This window comes from Equus przewalskii, chromosome 21 (genome assembly GCF_037783145.1).
Source record: "Equus przewalskii isolate Varuska chromosome 21, EquPr2, whole genome shotgun sequence".
Classification (NCBI taxonomy): domain Eukaryota; kingdom Metazoa; phylum Chordata; class Mammalia; order Perissodactyla; family Equidae; genus Equus; species Equus przewalskii.
In genome coordinates, this window is record NC_091851.1 from 28,399,516 (window position 1) to 28,417,517 (window position 18,002).

The 18,002-nt window shown below is 54.5% G+C and overlaps 1 protein-coding gene across 2 annotated transcripts in view; it reads left to right on the top strand.

Moving 5' to 3' along the window:
* Positions 1-320: 320 nt before the first annotated feature.
* Positions 321-18,002, top strand: part of BPI (bactericidal permeability increasing protein) — a 33,353-nt gene continuing 15,671 nt past the window's right edge. The window contains exons 1-8 of one of the 2 annotated variants that reach the window (XM_008517418.2): positions 321-402; positions 1,587-1,755; positions 6,230-6,429; positions 9,050-9,164; positions 10,443-10,571; positions 12,008-12,169; positions 13,407-13,470; positions 17,443-17,506. In XM_008517418.2, the coding sequence (XP_008515640.2) occupies positions 6,300-6,429; positions 9,050-9,164; positions 10,443-10,571; positions 12,008-12,169; positions 13,407-13,470; positions 17,443-17,506 (664 nt within the window). In that variant the 5' untranslated portion in view covers positions 321-402; positions 1,587-1,755; positions 6,230-6,299. Of the gene's footprint in view, positions 403-1,566; positions 1,756-6,229; positions 6,430-9,049; positions 9,165-10,442; positions 10,572-12,007; positions 12,170-13,406; positions 13,471-17,442; positions 17,507-18,002 lie in introns of those variants that run through there. The other variant, XM_008517419.2, reaches the window with a different exon arrangement.

An 18,002-nucleotide genomic window follows, 5' to 3' on the forward strand; every position in this document is an offset into this window, starting at 1 on the left:
GGTGCTGGAGGTGGGGGTGGGGACGGAGGCTCCGAGGTCTTTCAAAGGGTCTGCAAACTCTTTATCTGGAGGCCAGCACACATCCCCAGGTGGGTGGGAAAATCCCTCATCCCCAGCTGCTGATCTGCTCTCCCCGTCCTCCCCCCCGGCCCCTAGGACTTTGGAACTGCTGCTCTGATTAGCTGGATTCTAGGACACCGGTTGGCCCTGTTTTCTAGTGGGCGGGAGTCTCTGTGGCTAAAGGGCCACATACCCAGGTGCCCTTTCTCTGTTCTTCGGACAGTGCCCTGTGACCAGTAAGCTAAAGCCCAGCTCCCGCCCCCTCTCTCCCTCCACGAAAGCCGGTCAGGTCACGTTTGAAATTTCTCCCCGACAGGGCCACCAAAGGCTACGAGGGGAAGGGTGAGCATGGCCCAGCCCCTGTGCTCCCGCCCAGCCTCAGCCATTGGCCCCCGGCCCAGCTGACCGGGAATCACTACCTAGTCTCTGAGGCTGACAGTCTCTGGATTCAGCTCCCCAGGTGTCCTGAGGGCCAGGGGGCAGGGAACTGGCAGGGCAAGTTTTGTCTGTTCAGAGGTCCCTTAGCCAAACTTTCCGCTATCATCAAACATGCCCCGTGCTCCTCATTTCAAATATCTGTAAGCCGGGAGCCAGAAAAATGCAAATTCGCTTAGAAGAGGTGTTCAGTTTGCAGTGGCTCTTTCTCAACCTACTAGTTGTAAACCTATTACCATGGGAGGACCTTCCTACTTGGAAAACTTGGGGGGTCTCTGGCCTCCAAGAACAAGACCACAACATGGCCGCATGGCCCAGGCCCCTTCCTTCCCCCTCGCAATCCCACACTGCACCCCCTAGGGATTTTCGCCCTCAGCGCCTTTGCCTAAGCTGTTCCCTCCACCTGGCCTGCCTTCCCCCACCCTGTCTGGGCAGATGCGGGCTCCCTGGACGTGTTTCTCCAGGAGCCTTGGCATTCCACAGGTACCTCCATCACACAACCCAACAGGAAGTGCTCCCTCCCCTCCTTTCGAAGCCCTCACCCTCCCTTTGCCACTTCTCAGGTGCAGGGCCTTGGGCAAGCTCCTTAACTTCTCTGAGCCTCAATTTTCTCATCTGTGAAATGGAGCCAATGAGACCTACTTTCAGGGACAGGGGAGGATTGAAAGAGAATGTTATCCAAGGGCTTGGCTTGGTTTCTGGCGTGGCTGGAGCCCTCTAAAGATGGGGCTGTGGTTATGGACGAGGACCCTGGAGCCCAGAGAGGAGCAAAGACTCGGCCAAGTTCACACGGCCATGCGGAAGCACAGCCAGGCCGTTCCTCACTGGCCTCGCTCTAGTCCGGGCCTCTCTGGGACCCCAGCCCCGTGCTCTCGCGGCCCCTGGGCAGGGCCAGGCTGGGAGGGCTGTGTTACTTGCCAGCACAGTTCTCTTTGGGACCAATCCTGGGCCCCCTGGGGCTGGCTGAGCACACACCCATTTCCTAGTGTGGCCGAGGGGAAATGACTCTGGATGTTGAGGCTGTTGGACATTTGGCTAAGTAATACAACTGACTGTTGCTTTATTTCCTGTGACCCTCCCTCGGGCTGGAGGAGGCCCAGCCCGCTGGAGCCAACACCGGAACACAGGTGAAGCTCTTCAGTTTCCGGAGAGAAAGGAGAAGTGAAGCCGAAGCCTTCAGCCTCCTTCTGTCAGGTGGGCTGCCACGCCAGGGCCAAGGCCAATTCTCGCCTCCTCCTGGAAGCCTTCAGGGATTGCCAGGTCAGGCCGAGCTTCTCCTTCTCAGGCTCCAAACACTTACTGTCTGGGATTCATGCTCTGGGTTCTGACCCTTCTTTCATTTCTTCCCTGCTGAACATATCCTGTGATCTACTCTGGGACTGTGGCAATAATCATAAGCATAATCATAATCCCACGGGAAGACGTGCCTCTACCTCCTGGACCAGTGTCCACCCTCTCGGGGTGATCTGCATGGTGCCAAACGTCTGACTGCCTTTTCCATACTCACCTCGTGGCTGGATCTCCATGAGGGCCTAGTCCTCTCCTCCCTTCTACCCCCAGGACACACCAAGAGCCCCCACCTACTCCCGCAGCCCCAGGATCCATCCAGAATCGGAGGAGGCGGGCTGCGCTGGGCAAAGGAGGGAAAGAGCTGGAGAATCAAGGCTGAGGGGGAGGGAGAGGTGATGGGGCCGCAGCTCACCTCAGAGACGGCCTCACGGTAACATCTGGGCCTGATGAGGGACATGTGCCTGAGGATGGAGCGTGGGGACAAATGAGGAAACTGAGGGTAGCAAGGTTAAGTGACAAGCTCAAACTCACCCAGCGAGTAAGTGGCAAGCTGGGGATTTGGGCCCAGGTCTGTGAGGTCCCCAACCTGTGGTCTTAACAGCCTTGCCAGCAGCTGTCTCTCCTCATGGTGCCTGGCCGAGTGGCAGGCTCACACAGGGATGTGAGCGATGGATTCCTCTCTCTCTGCCCATATCCAGCCCAAACCCAAAGACTAGAGGAGCAAGAGCTCAGTTTACGGTACCCTGTCTGTGTTTTCCTGGGGGCTCCAGAACCCTCCAGCCAGCTGGTGATGAAGACTGAATTATGACTATTTACTGAGCACCTTCTCTGTGCAAATTGATTCAGCTCTATTATCTCATTTAATCCTCAGAAAACCTCCCATGACGGGCATTGTTTCCTGGTCTTGAAATAAAGAATCCAAATTTCAGAAGGGTCAAAAAATTTGACCAGTGTCACACACAGAGTAGGTAGCTGGCTGCCCAGACCATGAACCCCTATGTACCGGCTCCAAACCGAATACACTTTCCTCTGGAAAAAGTCGACATCCTAAGGACCACAGAGTAGAAAGATGGACAGAAGCAGCCCCTGAATTAACCAACTCTTGATCCACCCCACCTCTGAATTCCTGCTGAGATAATTTATTTTCTTTATGAGTTAAGCCATGTTGAGTTGGGAGAGCAGAAGAGAATTTAAGGGGATGATCAAACTATTCTATATCCTTATCGTGGTCCTGGTTACACAGAGCTATACATGTATTAAAATTCATAGAAATAGAAGAAACTGTTAGAGGTAAATATGTCATAATGGTAAGATTTTATTGACCTGGGTAGTCTCTTCTTATCTATGTTTGAAATATTTTACGACAATAATAAAAAGACCAAAAAGAGGAGGAAGAAGAGGAAGAGGAGGAGGAGGAGGAGGAGACATTGGAATAAGCCTGCTTAGATGTGATGGCTGGAGCTGTTGCAGCCATCCTACAACCATGAAAGAAGCCAGTGTGAGGGTAAATCTGAGACACTGGGATGGCAGAGATGGAGAGACAGTAAATGTCTGTTAGCTGCTGAATCAACCAAAACCTCAAACCTGCCATCTCTCTGGGCTTCTTCTCTGAGATAACAGATGTGCTTAATTGTCAAAGCCAATGGGAGTTGAGGATTTCTGTTACTTGAGTTGAAGACATTCCCACTTATATAGAATTATACAGAGCAGAGAGTCAGATCTGAAGCTGTGGGGCACCTCTATCGCCAGAGGCAACACTGAAAAGGAGGCTGCACCATCACTGACAGCCTCATCCGGACTGGGCTGGGCACCAGCCATCAGAGGGAAGCCTGTAGGGATGGCTTATTCAGAAACTTGCCATCTGGTTTTAAGATCCCGATTTTGTGGCAACGTAAGTCATAGACATGTGAGTTTCATCTCAATGCTCCTTTCCTGTCCGACACCCTTGCAGAGGCAACATCTGTCTGAGTCCAGGGGACTCAGGAATTTCGGGCAATTAGAGCTGCAGGGGTTCAAAACTGTGTAAGATAATTTTTCAAAAATCTAATTTTCTGTCAAGTCATCGATCTATGCCTTTTGGCTGCTACTTAGAGCTCTCTTCCCTGTACAGAGGAGACATCTGACCCTGGGGGCCAGGAAGGTAGAGCTGGGGTGAGGACCTGGGGTGACAAGTCCTCCCCGCAACCGCCCCAGGTAGGGGGAAGAAGTCTCCTCTCCATGAAAGGCGGTGTGACCTTGACAGAGACATAGCCACTCTGTGACTCAGTTTCCTCATATCCCAAATGGAGAATAATCGTCCCTCCTTGCGGTTGTTTTTAGATAATAGACAGAGATAACGTGTGTAAAGCACCTGGCACACAGTAGGGGCTCTGCACATGGCCACTGTTCTCGTTCTTAAGCAAGCCAGGATTCTTGCTGTTGTGGATGGGGGCAGGAGGGGAGGCCCTTTTAGAACCAGGCAGAGAGAGGAAAGAAAGACAAAACCTCAGGGGGTCTCACGTCCTCCTGGCTCAGCGGGCTTCATTAGACTTTCATAAAATCAGACTCGGGAAACAGGGCGCCAGGGGGCTGATGGGGACCCAGCGGGAGAGAAGCTGGCCTTCCCCTCCGCAGCCCCACCCTTCCTCTCATTACCATGGAGACTAAGCAGGCTGCCCGGCAGGGTTCCTGACCACCCAGGGCCTGAGGATGCTGCAAAGGGAGGGGCCGGAGCTGAGCAGACAGAGTCCCGTCTGGAAAGCTGGGGTGGTGGGGGGCGTGTCTGCGTGGCCCCAACCATAACGTGCTGAAGGACCCAGGCTGGTGTGGGAAGCTTCTGGTGGTCTGCATTTGAATCCCAGCTCTGCTAGCAGCTAGCTGTGTGACTGTGGGAAAAACACTTCCCTCCAGAAGCCTCAGCTTCCACATCTGTCAAAGGAAGGGGGAAAAAGGAATGAAAACAAAAGCTTGGTGAGGAAAACTGTAGGATGAGGAAGCAAGGAAATATGGTGCGTGTGGAAGGATATCTAATCCTGGTAGAGACGGTCACTCCATACCGTTTATTGAAAAAAGGGAACTTTACAAAACTCACCGGTGCGATCCCACTTTTCCTTTTTGTTAGTTTTGGGTTTTTTGTTGTTTGTTTGCTTTTGAGGAAGATTGGCCCTGAGCTAACATCCATACCCATCTTCCTCTACTTTATATGTGGGACGCCTGCCACAGCATGGCTTGACAAGCGGTGCCATGTCCGCACCCGGGATCCTAACCAGCGAACCCTGGGCCATGGAACCGAAATGTGCAAACTTAACCGCTGTGCCACCGGGCCGGCCCCTCGATCCCATTTTTCTTTGTTCAAAAAACACACACTCTACCTATACTTACCAAAAAAAGGCAGGGGGAAGAGAAATACTCTAAAATACACTTCTGTTTGCCTCTGGAATCAGGGATTGCATGTAACTTTTATTCTCTTGGTTGTTTCTCAAATTTTGACCAATGAACATGGATTCCTTTTAGAGTCAGAGAGACATTAGCAGCTACCATCTGTGTGCTTGTCACGCAGGGGCTTTGTGCTAAGTGCTTTACCAGATTTAAAGCCCTTTCTGCTTCACAAGAGTCCAGGGAGTGTGGCAGCTCTGATTGTCCCCACTTTACAGAAGAGGAAATTGAGGTTCGGAGAGGCGAAGGGGCTTGACCAAAGTCAGGCCACCAGACAGTGGGAGAGCTGAGATTTAACAGCACAGCTAAGACCCTGGGCTCCAAAACTCAAGCATGTAATTATTGGCACTACTGCCTCTCAGGACAAGAAAACGCTAAAGGTTCTCTTGTCTTAAATGTTTTACTATGAAAAATAGCAAGGAAACCAAAAGTGGAAAGAAAAATAGAACAGTTACAAAGTGAATAAGTTCTGGGGATCTGACGTACAGCACGGTGACTATAGTCAAGAACAGTACGTCGTATGCCTGGAATTTGCTACGACAGTAGATCTTAAGTGCTCTCATCACACACAAAATACAGCAACTACGTGAGGGGATGGATGTGTTCATTAGCTTGGTTGTGGCGTCATTTCACAATGTATACATGTATCAAATCTTCATGGTGTATACTTTAAATGTATACAGTTTTATTTGTCAACTATACCTCAATAGAGCCGACAAAAAGAAAAGAAAAATATAATGAAACTTGACGTACCCACCACCCAGGTTCAAGGAAATCCATAGACGGAAGGATTTGGGTTAGGGGTCAGAGAGGAGGATGGGGTGCTTAGGGAGGGGAAGGATGCCCAGAGCCAGGAGTCTCACACACACACACACACACACACACACATGGCTCCCAGGCTCCACTTCCCATTGCCTCTGGGGCTGTGGCCCCAACCATGGCGGGAACAATGGGCAACAGTCCTCCCCCTCGCCCGCCCCGCCCAGGTTCCTTCCTTCTTTCTACATTCTTCTGACGTGTGCTTCCCCAGCCGGCTCCTTTATAGGTCCCCGGTTCCCCTCCGAGGCCTCGAGGCATTGGCAGCTCTAGAGGACGAAGACATGGCCAGGGGTCCTGACAACACACTGCAGTGGGCGACACTGGTGGTGCTGGCCGCCGTGGGCACAGCAGTGACAGCGGCCACCAACCCCGGCGTTGTGGCCAGGATCACCCAGAAGGGCCTGGATTACGGTAATCAGAGCCTTCCTTCCCTCATCTCCCACCCCTGAGGAGTACTTATTGAGCACCTGCTGTGTGCAGCCCTTTTAATCCAGTGCGTGGCATGCTCACAGCTCCCCCAAGCAGGCCCTCTTATCTCATCTTACGTATGAAGAAACTGAGGCAGGGTGAGTCGCCCAGGGCCACAGGGCTGGGAAGTGGCAGTGCTGGGACTGCAGAGCTGGTCTGGAGGACTCCAAGCCCAGTGCTCAGGCCCCTCAGGTCCTCACGCTCCCTTCCCTCCCTCTACCCAACCCCCAACTCGGGCTTCTAGGCCCTTCACTTCCCTCCACAGCTGGTTCTCAGCCCTGCCGTTTGCCTCGAGACCCCTGGCTCAGTCTTCAGCCTAGGCAGAACTTAGGTACACGAGGAGGCTGAGCAGGGCCAGGGCGAGCGTGGTGAGGGCCCTTCTTATTGGGCTCCCCCAGGGCAGGGGCTGAGCAGCCATAATGTGTAGCCCCCCATCTGGATGACCAGAGGGCCTCCCCCAGGCCACTCTCGAGGCCCAGACAGAGGAGAGAGGGTCCTGAAGCAGCCCCTGCGGACCTGCTCAGATCTGTGCCGGGCACTGTGCTAGGAGCTTGGCACGCTCCATCTCATTTCGTCTTCATTTCAACGCTGGGTGGGACATCCTGTTGCTAGCAACATTTACAGGTGAGCAACTGAAATTTGGAGTGGGTCTGAGGAAGTGGGCGGCCTGGCGTTGAGCTCCCGTCTTGCCCCATGCCCCGGCATAGGCTGCTCGATGCTGCCTCCCCGTGGCAGAGAGATTAACTGCAGAACAGTGGGGCATAGCCAGCCCCAGAGAAATGAGACCAAGCAGAGGGCAGAACCTCATGGGCCAGTGACCCCTGGGGGAGATCACCTCTGATTCCAAGGGTGCAGACAGAAGGCTCCACGTGAGCTAGGAGGGATGAGGACAGCTGTGCTCCGAACCCAGAGCAGGCATGGCCCCGAAGGCTTCCCCGAGCAGAGGCTTAGGCTCAGCCTTAACCCCATAAGTCTTCATGTTCGGTCCCGGTGGCCTCGGTTTCCCCTTCTTCTCATGCCCCACGGGGCAGCCAGTGGGTTTTCTGAAATGCAGCCATCTGCTCGTGTCCCTCCCCTGACTTACACGAGTCAGGGGTCCCCCAGCGCCTCAGAACATGTCCTGCCCTTCAGCACGGCACTGAGACCCTCCAAGACCCGGCCCCTGCACCCCGGCAGATCCGGGCTGTGTCACATCTTCTCTCCCCTCCAGGCCGTGACTATGTCTGTCTTGTTTAATTTGAACCCCCAGATGGCCTATTTCAGGGCAGGGGCTCTGGGACCAGAAGGCCTGGATTCAAATCCTGCCTCTATCATTTGGCAGCCGAGTGTCCGCCTTTCTGGATCTCAGACTCCTCATCTGTGACTCGGGGGTGGTAGCAGGACCTCCTTCCCAGGATTGTTCCAGCGACTTAATACACGCGCAGAGCCCCGAGCGGTGCCTGGCCCAGATAAATGTTTATCATGGTTATTCTTATTTCCTAACTGGTTCTTGGAAAACACAAAGCCTGGGGTCCCTCATCTCACGACTTACTCCTCCCCAGGTAACCAGTCTGTCTTTCCATTGGTTCTTTGATGCTGTTAGCCACACAACTGATGGCAGAATTCCTGACATGGGGGCATTCATTCCTGTATTCATCCAACAAATATTAAGTGCATTCTAATATTAACTGCCAGTCATTGTGGTAAATGTGGGGGACATTTCTCTACAATAGTAAATAAAACAGATATTGCCACTGAACTTGGGGGGCTTACATCTGGTAAGGGAGAGAGAGATTAATCAAAAAGTCACGTGAATAAAGGCATAACTACAAACAGTAATGGGAGCGCCAAAGGAGATGCCCACAGCATCGTGAGAATGATAACAAGAGGGGTTCCTCTCGTCTGCTGGGTCAGAGGAGGTTCCTGGAGGAAATGGTGATCGAACTGACTAGAAGTTGGCCAGGTGACGATAGGAGGGAAGGGTTTCCCAGTCAGAAGAAATGGCTCATGCAAAGGTCCTGTGAAGACAGAATCCAAAAGCCAGAGAGATGTGTATCTGTGAGGCCACAGCCCAGAGCAAGGCACAGAGGCGGGGTCCAACAAACACCCCTAGAATGCATGACTGGGTGTTTGGGGCTGATATTTCAGACCAGAGTTTGGCAAACTATAGTCCACAGGCCAAGGCTGGCCCACCACATGTTTCTGTAGGCCCATGAACTAAGAGTGCCTTTTACATTTTTAAATCGTTGAAAAAAAATCAAAAGAAGAATAGCTCACAACATGCGAAAATTATATGAAACTCACATTTCTCTGTCCGTAAATCAAGTTTTACTGGAGCACAGCCACGCTCATCCGTTTACACATTGTCTACGGCTGCCCTTGGACGCTAACAACAGGGTTGCGTAGTCATGACAGACAGTCTGACCCACAGAGCCGAAAACCTTTACTACATGGCCCTTTACAGAAAACCTCAGCTGACCCTTGCTTTAGACATTTTTCCAAACCCTGCATCCTTTCTGTGGAGTGGGCGAGGCCCCGCTCACAGCCTGGGCCTCTGACCATGACCTCTGCTCTCTCCCCTCAGCCTGTCAGCAGGGCGTGGCCGTGCTGCAGAAGGAGCTGGAGAAGATGAAGATTCCCGATATGTCAGGAAGTGTTAAGATGAAGCCTTTCGGGAAAGGGCATTACAACTTCTACAGGTAAGGCCCGTCGAGCTCAGTCCGCAAGTGCTCTGGGGCCGCCAACACCTCGAATCCCAGAGTCACAAACTCCTGAACCCAGAGAGGTTAGGATCCCAAAGCCAGCGTCTACACATCCCAAGGGGATGCAACCTCCCAAACTGAGCGTGGAGGAAGCCACAAAAACTGTCTTTCGGGCATTCACCGTGCCCCGTGGAGGGATGTGTCATGAACCCCAGACCTTGGCACTGGGCCCATAGATCAATTAGAATTTTGGGGGGTGGGAGGTGGGGGTTCAAGGATAGAAAACCTAATACCAAATGGCCTAAGCCAGAACTTACTGGCTCACAGGACTGAAAAGCCCCCAAAGCAGCCTGGCTTCAGGTTCAGCTTGAAGCAGCTTCAAATGCCATCAGACCCCGTTTCTCTCTTGCCATCTATCAGCATCTCTCCCCTTGGGGAGGTCTAACCCTCAGGGAGGGTGTCCCCTCGAGGAGGCAGGACAGTGGCCACCAGGGTCTCCTGAGAGCCCCCAGTCCTGAGGAAAGAGAACGTGTTCTGCTGGCAACTCAGGCAAAAACCCTAAGATTCACCCTGATTGGTCCATCTTCCGTTATGGACACACTCCTGAACCAATCACTGCGGGGAGGGGCACAGAATACGTCGATTAGCTTATGCCTACGTCACAAGCCCCGCCTCCTGAAGATGGAGGTGGCCTCGACTTTCTTTGCAGCGGGAGCGGTAGATGTGGGGAGGGGTTCCCCCAAAGTAAAATGGCAGAAGGGGGCATGGGTGCTGGGCAGAAAACCCATAAACGTCCTCTACAGAATTTTATACGCCTGTTCATTCAACGGATATTTTTCAGCACCTACTGTGTGACTAACAACAGAAGGCTTTGCTACAATAGTGAGAAAAGACAGACACGTTCCACCCCCTACCGAGCTTGTAGGCAGTGGGGTAACATTTGTTGTCTTCACTGATGCCACACACCCTGTAAGATGGAGATTACTGTGCCCATCTTACAAATGAGGAAACTGAGGCTCAGGATGACCAAGTGACGTGCGCAGGGTCACACAGTAGTAAACTGAAGAGCGGGATTCAAGGGCAGATTTGTCTGACTTCAAAGCCTCGCCCCTCTGCCCATTGCCCATAGAGTTCCCAAGGCTGCTCTGGTAGCTTCTGGGTTCTCCTGGAGTGGGTGGGGTGAAGGGCCAGGGGCGCGCAGTGAGTCTGCGTGAACGATTAACTGAGTCCTTATGTGGGGGCCTGGGAGGCTAACTGAACGTTTCCTCTTTGCAGCATGGATGTCCGTGGATTCCAGCTTCCCAGTTCCCAGATGAAACTGCTTCCCGATGAGGGCCTTGGTCTCTCCATCAGAAACGCCAATGTCAAGATCGGTGGGAAATGGAAGGCACGAAAGAGTTTCATGTGCGTTTCCAGGCTTGGGGTTGTTGATTGATGGGTGAGCTTTAGTGACTTGGAAAGGATGAGAGGAAGGCCCAGTTTTCGCTTTGTCCCTCACCATTTGTCCCCGAGGGGTTCCTGGGGGAATTTTTCACATTAGAAGTTTCAACATAACCCTTGGTTAGTAGCTGAGCGTTGGTCCGCCTCTCGATGCAGGGCGCTGGCAAGGCTGAGTTGGTGCATGTGGCTTGGGATGGAAGGCTAAGTGGGACTTGAATTTACTGCCTTATCAGTTAGCCACTGCTGAGTCACAAACCATCCTAGACTCAGAGGCTTAAAACAAGTCACATATCATCGCTTATGGATCTGTCGGCGAGGGCTCCCCGACCTAGGCCGGGCTCAGCTGTGGCGGCTTTGCTCCGCGCGTCGCTCCTCCTCCTCCTGGCCCCGGCGGGCTCCCCAGAGCCTGTGCTTGGTGGTGGCAGAGATGCAGAAAGGGCAGCGGACGCGTGCAGGCCCTCTGAAGGCCTAGACTCAGAACGGGCCCACGGTCGCTTGTGCTCATGGGCCCCTGGCCAAAGCAAGTCACGCAGCTGAGCCCAACGACAAGAGCACGGAAGTGCACACGCCTTCCCACGAGGCAGGTGGTGGTGAGGGTGTGGAAGCCAGGAGGGGCGAAAATTTGGGGCAAAGCATCAGAACGACGGCTCTGACTAGATATCGGGCTCTCGACGCAGCGACCTTGCCCACTGGTGACAGCGGCTCAGACTGACCAATGGCTCTAGCAATTTCTCCTTGTGGGAAATCCAGGGAGAAAATAGAATTGGTGAGGAGAGGGGCGTGAATCTGCCTTCCCCACCGAGGACCGCTGGGTCTGTCCATTCCCCACAACCAGAATTGCTCAGTCCTTCCCCCGGCTCGTTTGTGTCTATCATTTCTCTTATTTATGACCAAAAAAAAATAACACTTCATCACATTATAGAAGAATTGACAAACTACATTCATGTCCTCTGTCTTATCTAACGCTCATGGCATCCCTGAGGAAGGGGTTATTTACCCCTTTAAATAAACAAGGGCATTAATTAATAAAAGTTATTGGCCCCAAACACCCAGCGTTTTAGTGGCGAAGCTGATGTTCCACTGCTGGTCCAGGGTCTGGGTGAGGAGACTGAAGTTCAGAGAGGTTAAGAAACCCGCCCAAAGCCACACAGCACGGGCAGTGGCTGAGGCACTGGGTAAGAGCAGGGTTCGGCCAGGCAGACATGGGTTCACACTCCAGGGTGGAGTCCTGGCTCTTTCACTGAGCTGCTGTGTGACCTTGAGCAAGCTGTCTCCCCTCTCTGAACTCCACGTCCTCGCCTGGAGACTAGCAAAACTACCTTCCGGCCCTGGTGTGGAGTTCGAATGGCAGTGGGGAAGACCGTGCTTGCTCCAAGTCATTTCTCTTTGTCTCCCATCAGCAAAACCAGCGGCAACTTTGAGCTGAATGTGGAGGGCGTCTCCATCTCTGCTGGTCTGAGGCTGGGCCAAGAGCCCGCCTCACGCCGCCTCACCGCCTCCTGCTCCAGCTGCAGCAGCAACATCGACGGGGTCCGCCTGCACGTCTCAGGCAGCAGTCTGGGGTACGATCTCCCAGGGCTGTGGATGGGAGGAGGGACCTCAAGGAGGACTGTGCCAGCCATCCCTGGATTCAGGAAACACACCCCGAGTGCCACCTCCTTGCCAGGTCTTGTTCAGAGGCCTCGGGTGGGGGGCAGAGGACAGGACTCCGCAGAGGGAGCCCACACCGTCCGCCTCGAGGAGCCACTGTGCGTTCAACGTTCCTTCAGCCGCCTTTCCTGAGCCCTCGCTGGGCCACGGGCTGTGGGTTACACACTTTACGTGTACCAAGTTATACAATCCTCACCCAGATCTGTAGGCGTCCATCCAGCCGCCCCTCCAGCAAATGCCGGCTTAGAGTCTGCCCTGCAGCAGGCTGGTGCCACGCGCTCGGGCGGCAGTGGTGGCTGATAAAACTTTCTCAATAGCTAACAGCAGTGGGAGGCTCACTGTATGCCAAGCACAGTTACAAGCCTGTGTGTTATCTCATTCAAGCTGCACCACGGCCCTGTGAGGCTGGTCTCCAATTACCCCATGTTCAGGGGAGAACACCAAGGCACAGACAGGATGGGAAATAATCAGAGTTTTCATACCTAGTGAGTATTGAGAAGGGATTCAGCCCAGGACTGGCTGGCCCCAGACTCTTAGCCACGCAGTCCCTGTTTTCTGGAAGCTTCCAGTCCAGTGGGGAAGACTAACATTAATCAAGTCGTTGCACTTATGAACGGCTCACAAAGAATTACGAGAGGTTATCAGAAAGAAAAAAAAAAGGTACAAAGTGCTGCAAACACATAGAACAGGAGGATCTGACCCAGTCTGGGGACTAGCCACTTCTTCCTTGATGAAATGACATTTGAATTGAGATGAAAAGAGTAAGTAGGAGTGAATTAGGTAGATGTTGGGGACGGGGAGTGTTTTAAGCAGAGGGAGCAGCATGTGCAAAGGCCCTGTGGTGGGAGGACAGAAGAGGATGTGGCAAAGTGGTGTGGCTGGAGTGCAGAGAGGGAGGGGAGTGGTGAGGAAGGAGGCTGGGACAGGGCAGGGGCCCGGGCATGTGCCCATGGAGGGAATAATCTCATAAGCAGGTCCCTGCACACAGGGTGAAGTGTCTTATGGGGGTGTGTGCAGTTGGAGCCCAGGCCCGAGGATGCCTAGGCCTCTTTGGAGGAGGGAGGAAGCCTTCCTGGATGAGGCAGCCTCCTGAATGCAGCCCAGAGACAACTGGGAAGCTCACACATGTCCCCACGTGTCAATCTCCAGGTGGTTGATCAAACTCTTCCACAAAAAGATCGAGTCTTCGCTCCGAAAAGCCATGAACAACAAGGTAGGAGGGGCTCAGAGTCCCACGGCGGGTCGGGGATGGAGGGGCCCTCGGGGTCCACGCACCTCATGCATCTCTGGACACTCCTACCGTCGCCCCAGCCCCGTCACCAGTCCTTCCCGCCTCTGAAGCCGCTAGCCCAGCTCGGAGGTCAGTCATGTGCCTTCCTGCGGAGTCCAGCAAGGCACGAAGGACAGTCCCCTCACACAGCAGGGCCCCAGGCCGCTCACACCACCTCTGCTCTGCTCGCAGCCTCCTTCCCTGTCTCTGCCCCACCCCGAGCCCCCGTGGTGCTGCCCACCCAGAAAATGCAGTGGATGCAGCTGCTGGCCTGAAGGGTGGCCAGCTGTGCCCTGAGGCTGGAGCTGGTACGGAGGACGGCACCGGCCAGCGCCTCCCAGCCCTGCCTCCACCCTCACCCCCACCTGCTTCCCCAGCTGAGCAAAGGGCCTGTCATGGGGCCGGCTCTCTAGTCGTAAGCCGTCGGCTTCCAGGAACCCCCTGAGCGCCTTGCGAGCCGCATGAGCTTGGGCTTTCTCCAGAGGACAGTGGGGAGCCACTGAAGGTCTTAGTGAGGGGGTGACCTGGCCAGATCTGTGCTTTAGAACCATTTCTTTGGCCGTGAGAATGGCTGGAGAGGCCAAGAGTGGGGGCAGGAGGCTCAGGGGGACCGAGGAGGCCTGTGCCGTCTTCCCGATGGGAGACGTTGGTTTCCCAGGCAAAGGCACTGCCGTATGGGTGGGGAGACGTCTCTCCAATGAGATCATCCAACTGAGGGCACTCTGTCAAAAGTTAAAAAAAAAAAAAATCGGTGCATGTTGGTCAAAATGCGCAACGGTGGGTTAGAGAATGGGTTTTAGAGTCAGGATCTCTGGGTTTTCATTCCGGAGCGCGTAACCAGCTGTGTGATCTTGAGCAAATCACTGGACCTTCCCCAGCCCCCGTTTCAGCATCTGTAAGATGGGGACGTGGGTGCCTTCCTCCGCGGCTGCGGTAAGGGCGGCCGAGATGGTGCTGGCCACGTGCAGCCCGCCAACCTGGCTCCCCAGTGCGCCACTGTCTTTGTGGTTAAGTAACAATAACAGTCTGAGGGGAGTGTTAGCAGCTCTTTAACACGTGGGGCCGGGAGAACAGGTTCTTTCCCGGTAGACAAGCTCATGAGGGGGACGAAAGAGCCCCGTGTGCTGCTCCGTGTGCTGAGGTCACAGCGGGCCTGGCGCCGGGCCGAGTTTACGAGGATTCCAGCGTCTATTGCACACAGAGTCCCTGTGAGGGGTGGGCGTCCCCATCACCTCCATTTTACAGATGAGGAGACTGAGACACAGGGAGGAAGCGTCAGTGCTGGGGTTCAAGCCACACCCACCCAGCGCAGAGGCGAAGCTCTTAATAATAATAAGATGTAGTTTAGAAGAGAGACTGACTGAATGAATGAATGAATGAGTGAAGGAATGAATGAGCTGTCAGGATGTCCGTGGTGCTAGGAAGAGCTGAAAATGGGGAAGAGTGAGCTGTGAGTTAACTCCCAATGAACACAGAGTGAGGGTAGGTGTCCGAGGGAGGGCAGAGCCCGAGGCTGGGAGGGGTGCGTGTGGGGGGGAGGGGAGGCCGCAGGCTGGGTTGTGGTTTGCTGTGGTCTGGAGCCATCTGGTGGCCCTTGTAGGGGAGCGGGACTGGAGGGCCAGATGTGCCACCCCTGCCACCTCGGGGCCACTTGGAGCAGAGGCTCCAGTTCCTGAGAGGATGCTATTCTAAATCGTCTTGGGACATCCAGAGTCTTACGTGATAGAAACACACTCCGGGAAACCAAATTTTCTCTCTTTCTTCCCTCCCTCCCTCCCCCGGGTGAAATGACTTGACTGGTGGTGGGGAAGGAGAGAGGAAAGTGTGGAGGCTGCCGTCTGGGCAGACGATGGGCCAGCCCTGTGGAGGATTAAGGACCTGAGGGGCTTCCCTGGGATGTGCTGGCCTTGGGGGCCTATGGGACATCCAGGGACAGCTGTCCAGGAGGCTCAGGGGAGAGTCTGGGAGTTGGCCACATGTCCGGAGCCTGGAGGAGGTGACTCTGCTTGGGTCCCCACCACCTCCAGGCAGATGCTGAGACACAGATTTGGGTGCAAGGAGTTTATGGGGGGGATCCCAGGCAGGACAGCGAGGGGCGGTAGGGAGCCGGGGATAGGAACGTTACTGAGGGGGCCACTGCTGTGGCACCTGGGGCTCACTCAGTCTTGTTCGCGAGTCTCAGCAGAACCATCCCCAAGGGGTGAGGAAGCTGGGGTATTTATCCACCAGCTCGCATCCCTCTTTGGCTGGGGCTGTTTCTGGAGGCTGTCCCTCCTTGGCACTTGGAGCGAGGCCCAGGGAGTAGAGACTGTCCCGGGCAGGGCGAGGTGCTGGTGCTGTGGGGAGCTGTTCCCGGGAGGACCACTGATGTCGGAGGCGGGGCTGTGGGTGTGCACGACACGGCTCCGGAAGAGCACCTGAGCGGAGGAGCAGGGAGCCCAAACGGAAGCTCCAAGGAGCTCCGACACTTTCACGAGGGAGGAGCTGCCGACGCGGGTGTCCGGGGGAGAGGGACAGACGGAGAGATCCTGGGGATCTAGAAGGAGCATTTCTGGGAGACAGTGGTCCCTCATGCCAGGGGCCGCCCAGCAGTGGAGAAAGGCGAGGACTGGAGAGACCCCATGGATTGATGAGGCGGAGGTCGCTCGAGACTTGGGGCGAGCAGCCTCGTGAAGGGAGGGCCTAGTCTGCCCAGCTCACGCTCAGCCCCAGTGCCTGCGGTTAGGGAGGCCGTGTGGTTCAGCCTACGTTCCGGCTCCTTATTGCTTTATGTCGTTTATACATTGCAAGTGTAGCGCCATAAGGCAGCCACCGTTTTATGATGCCCATGGGTTCTACGCGTCAGGAAATCAACAGGCACGGTGGGGCCGGCTCAGCTTGTCTCTGCCCCGTGATGTCTGGGCCTCGTCTGGGAAGACTGCAAAGCTCAGGGCTAGAGTCATCCGGAAGGGTCTTCTGTCATCTCCACGGTGCCTGGGTGGGGAAGACAGGAAGGCTTGGCTCAGCTGGGGCTGTTGACCGCAGCAACGACCCGAGGCCCCTCCAGGGAGCTGGGGCTTCTCGCAGCTTCTCACTGGGTCCCCCAGGGAGCGTTTCAGGAGACCGAGGGGGACGCTGCACGGCCTTTGGTGATCTGGCCTCTGAGGTTACACAGTTGCTTCTGCCAGGTTCTGTTGGTCAGAAGCGAGTCACCGCACCCACCCAGGTTCTAGGGGAGAGGTCACAGCCCCCATCTCTTCATGGGGGCGTGGCAAGACCACATTCCAGAAGAGCAAGTGGAATGGAGAACAGAAGCTGCCCCGTCCCATTTTACAGATGAGAAAATAGAGGTCTAGAGAAATGGAGCAACTCCCTCAGTGCTAAAGTCAGCGTGGGACCCGGGTCTTCTCAAACCAGTGCTTGTTGCTCTGGGAGTCAGGTAGGGGAGGGGCGGTCGGGGAAGGCTTCTCTGGCCACACACAGCAAAGGTGAGGGTGCCCACCCAGACTGGAGCAGAGGCCTTACCCCTGCTCCCAGAAGCACAGACAGCGGAAGGCTGACCACTGACCACCTTCTGTTTGTTCTTTCACCACCTCATTCCACAAAGGATCTGAGACAGCAAAAGCAAACAGATAAATAGACAAAAAAATCCCACATTAAAAAATAGAAACATAAATATCCATCAGGAAAGTTCCACACCAGAGAAGGAAATGAAATGCAGATATTCAGGTCATACAGTGATACACACAGTTTCCAAGCTACTTGTTGGACTCTGAGCTTCCTGGTGGCCAAAGAGAAAAGGGAAACTTGATTAGTTACATGGTTTCAAGGAAATAGAAATATTCAAGGAAAGCTAAACATGTCTGGATCATTATTCCCCAAGGACACTTTTTGCTGTGGGAAGCCATCACTGATCACTTCTTTTGTTCTCCCCAGATTTGCGAGATAATGACCCATTCTGTGTCCTCCAAGCTGCAACCTTATTTGCAAACACTGCCAGGTGAGGGCTGGGCGGGGTCAAGGAGGCTGGGATAGAAGGGGGAGGGGGTGAGGGAGACAGAGAGAGTGTGATGGAGCCAGCAAGTTTCCCAGGCAGGCCAGGTCTTGGGCGGGAATGGGTGAAATAGGTAATTTTCAGATGGCACTTGGCATTGGATCACTATTGGGCTGGGTCCTTGAGGCAGGTCCAGAAGTGAGATGGGAAAGCAGCCCACCCCTACTCGTTCCCCTGCTGGAGCCAAATAACCAAATACCCCCAGCTCTCTGAAGCCTGAGATCTGAGGCTGCTCATTTCTCCTGTCTGGGCCTCAGTTTCCATGCCTTTAAAATGGGGACGATTCTCTCTGTCCCCAAGTGCTCAGGAAACTGTGAAGAGCTGCGGTAGGTGGGAGACGCCCTCTCTGGCCGCGGGCTCACCACGGGCCATGCACCCAGCAGAATTGTCTCCCCTCGGCCTCCCAGCACCTCACTAAGGTTGCTGAATTCTCCCAAATTTA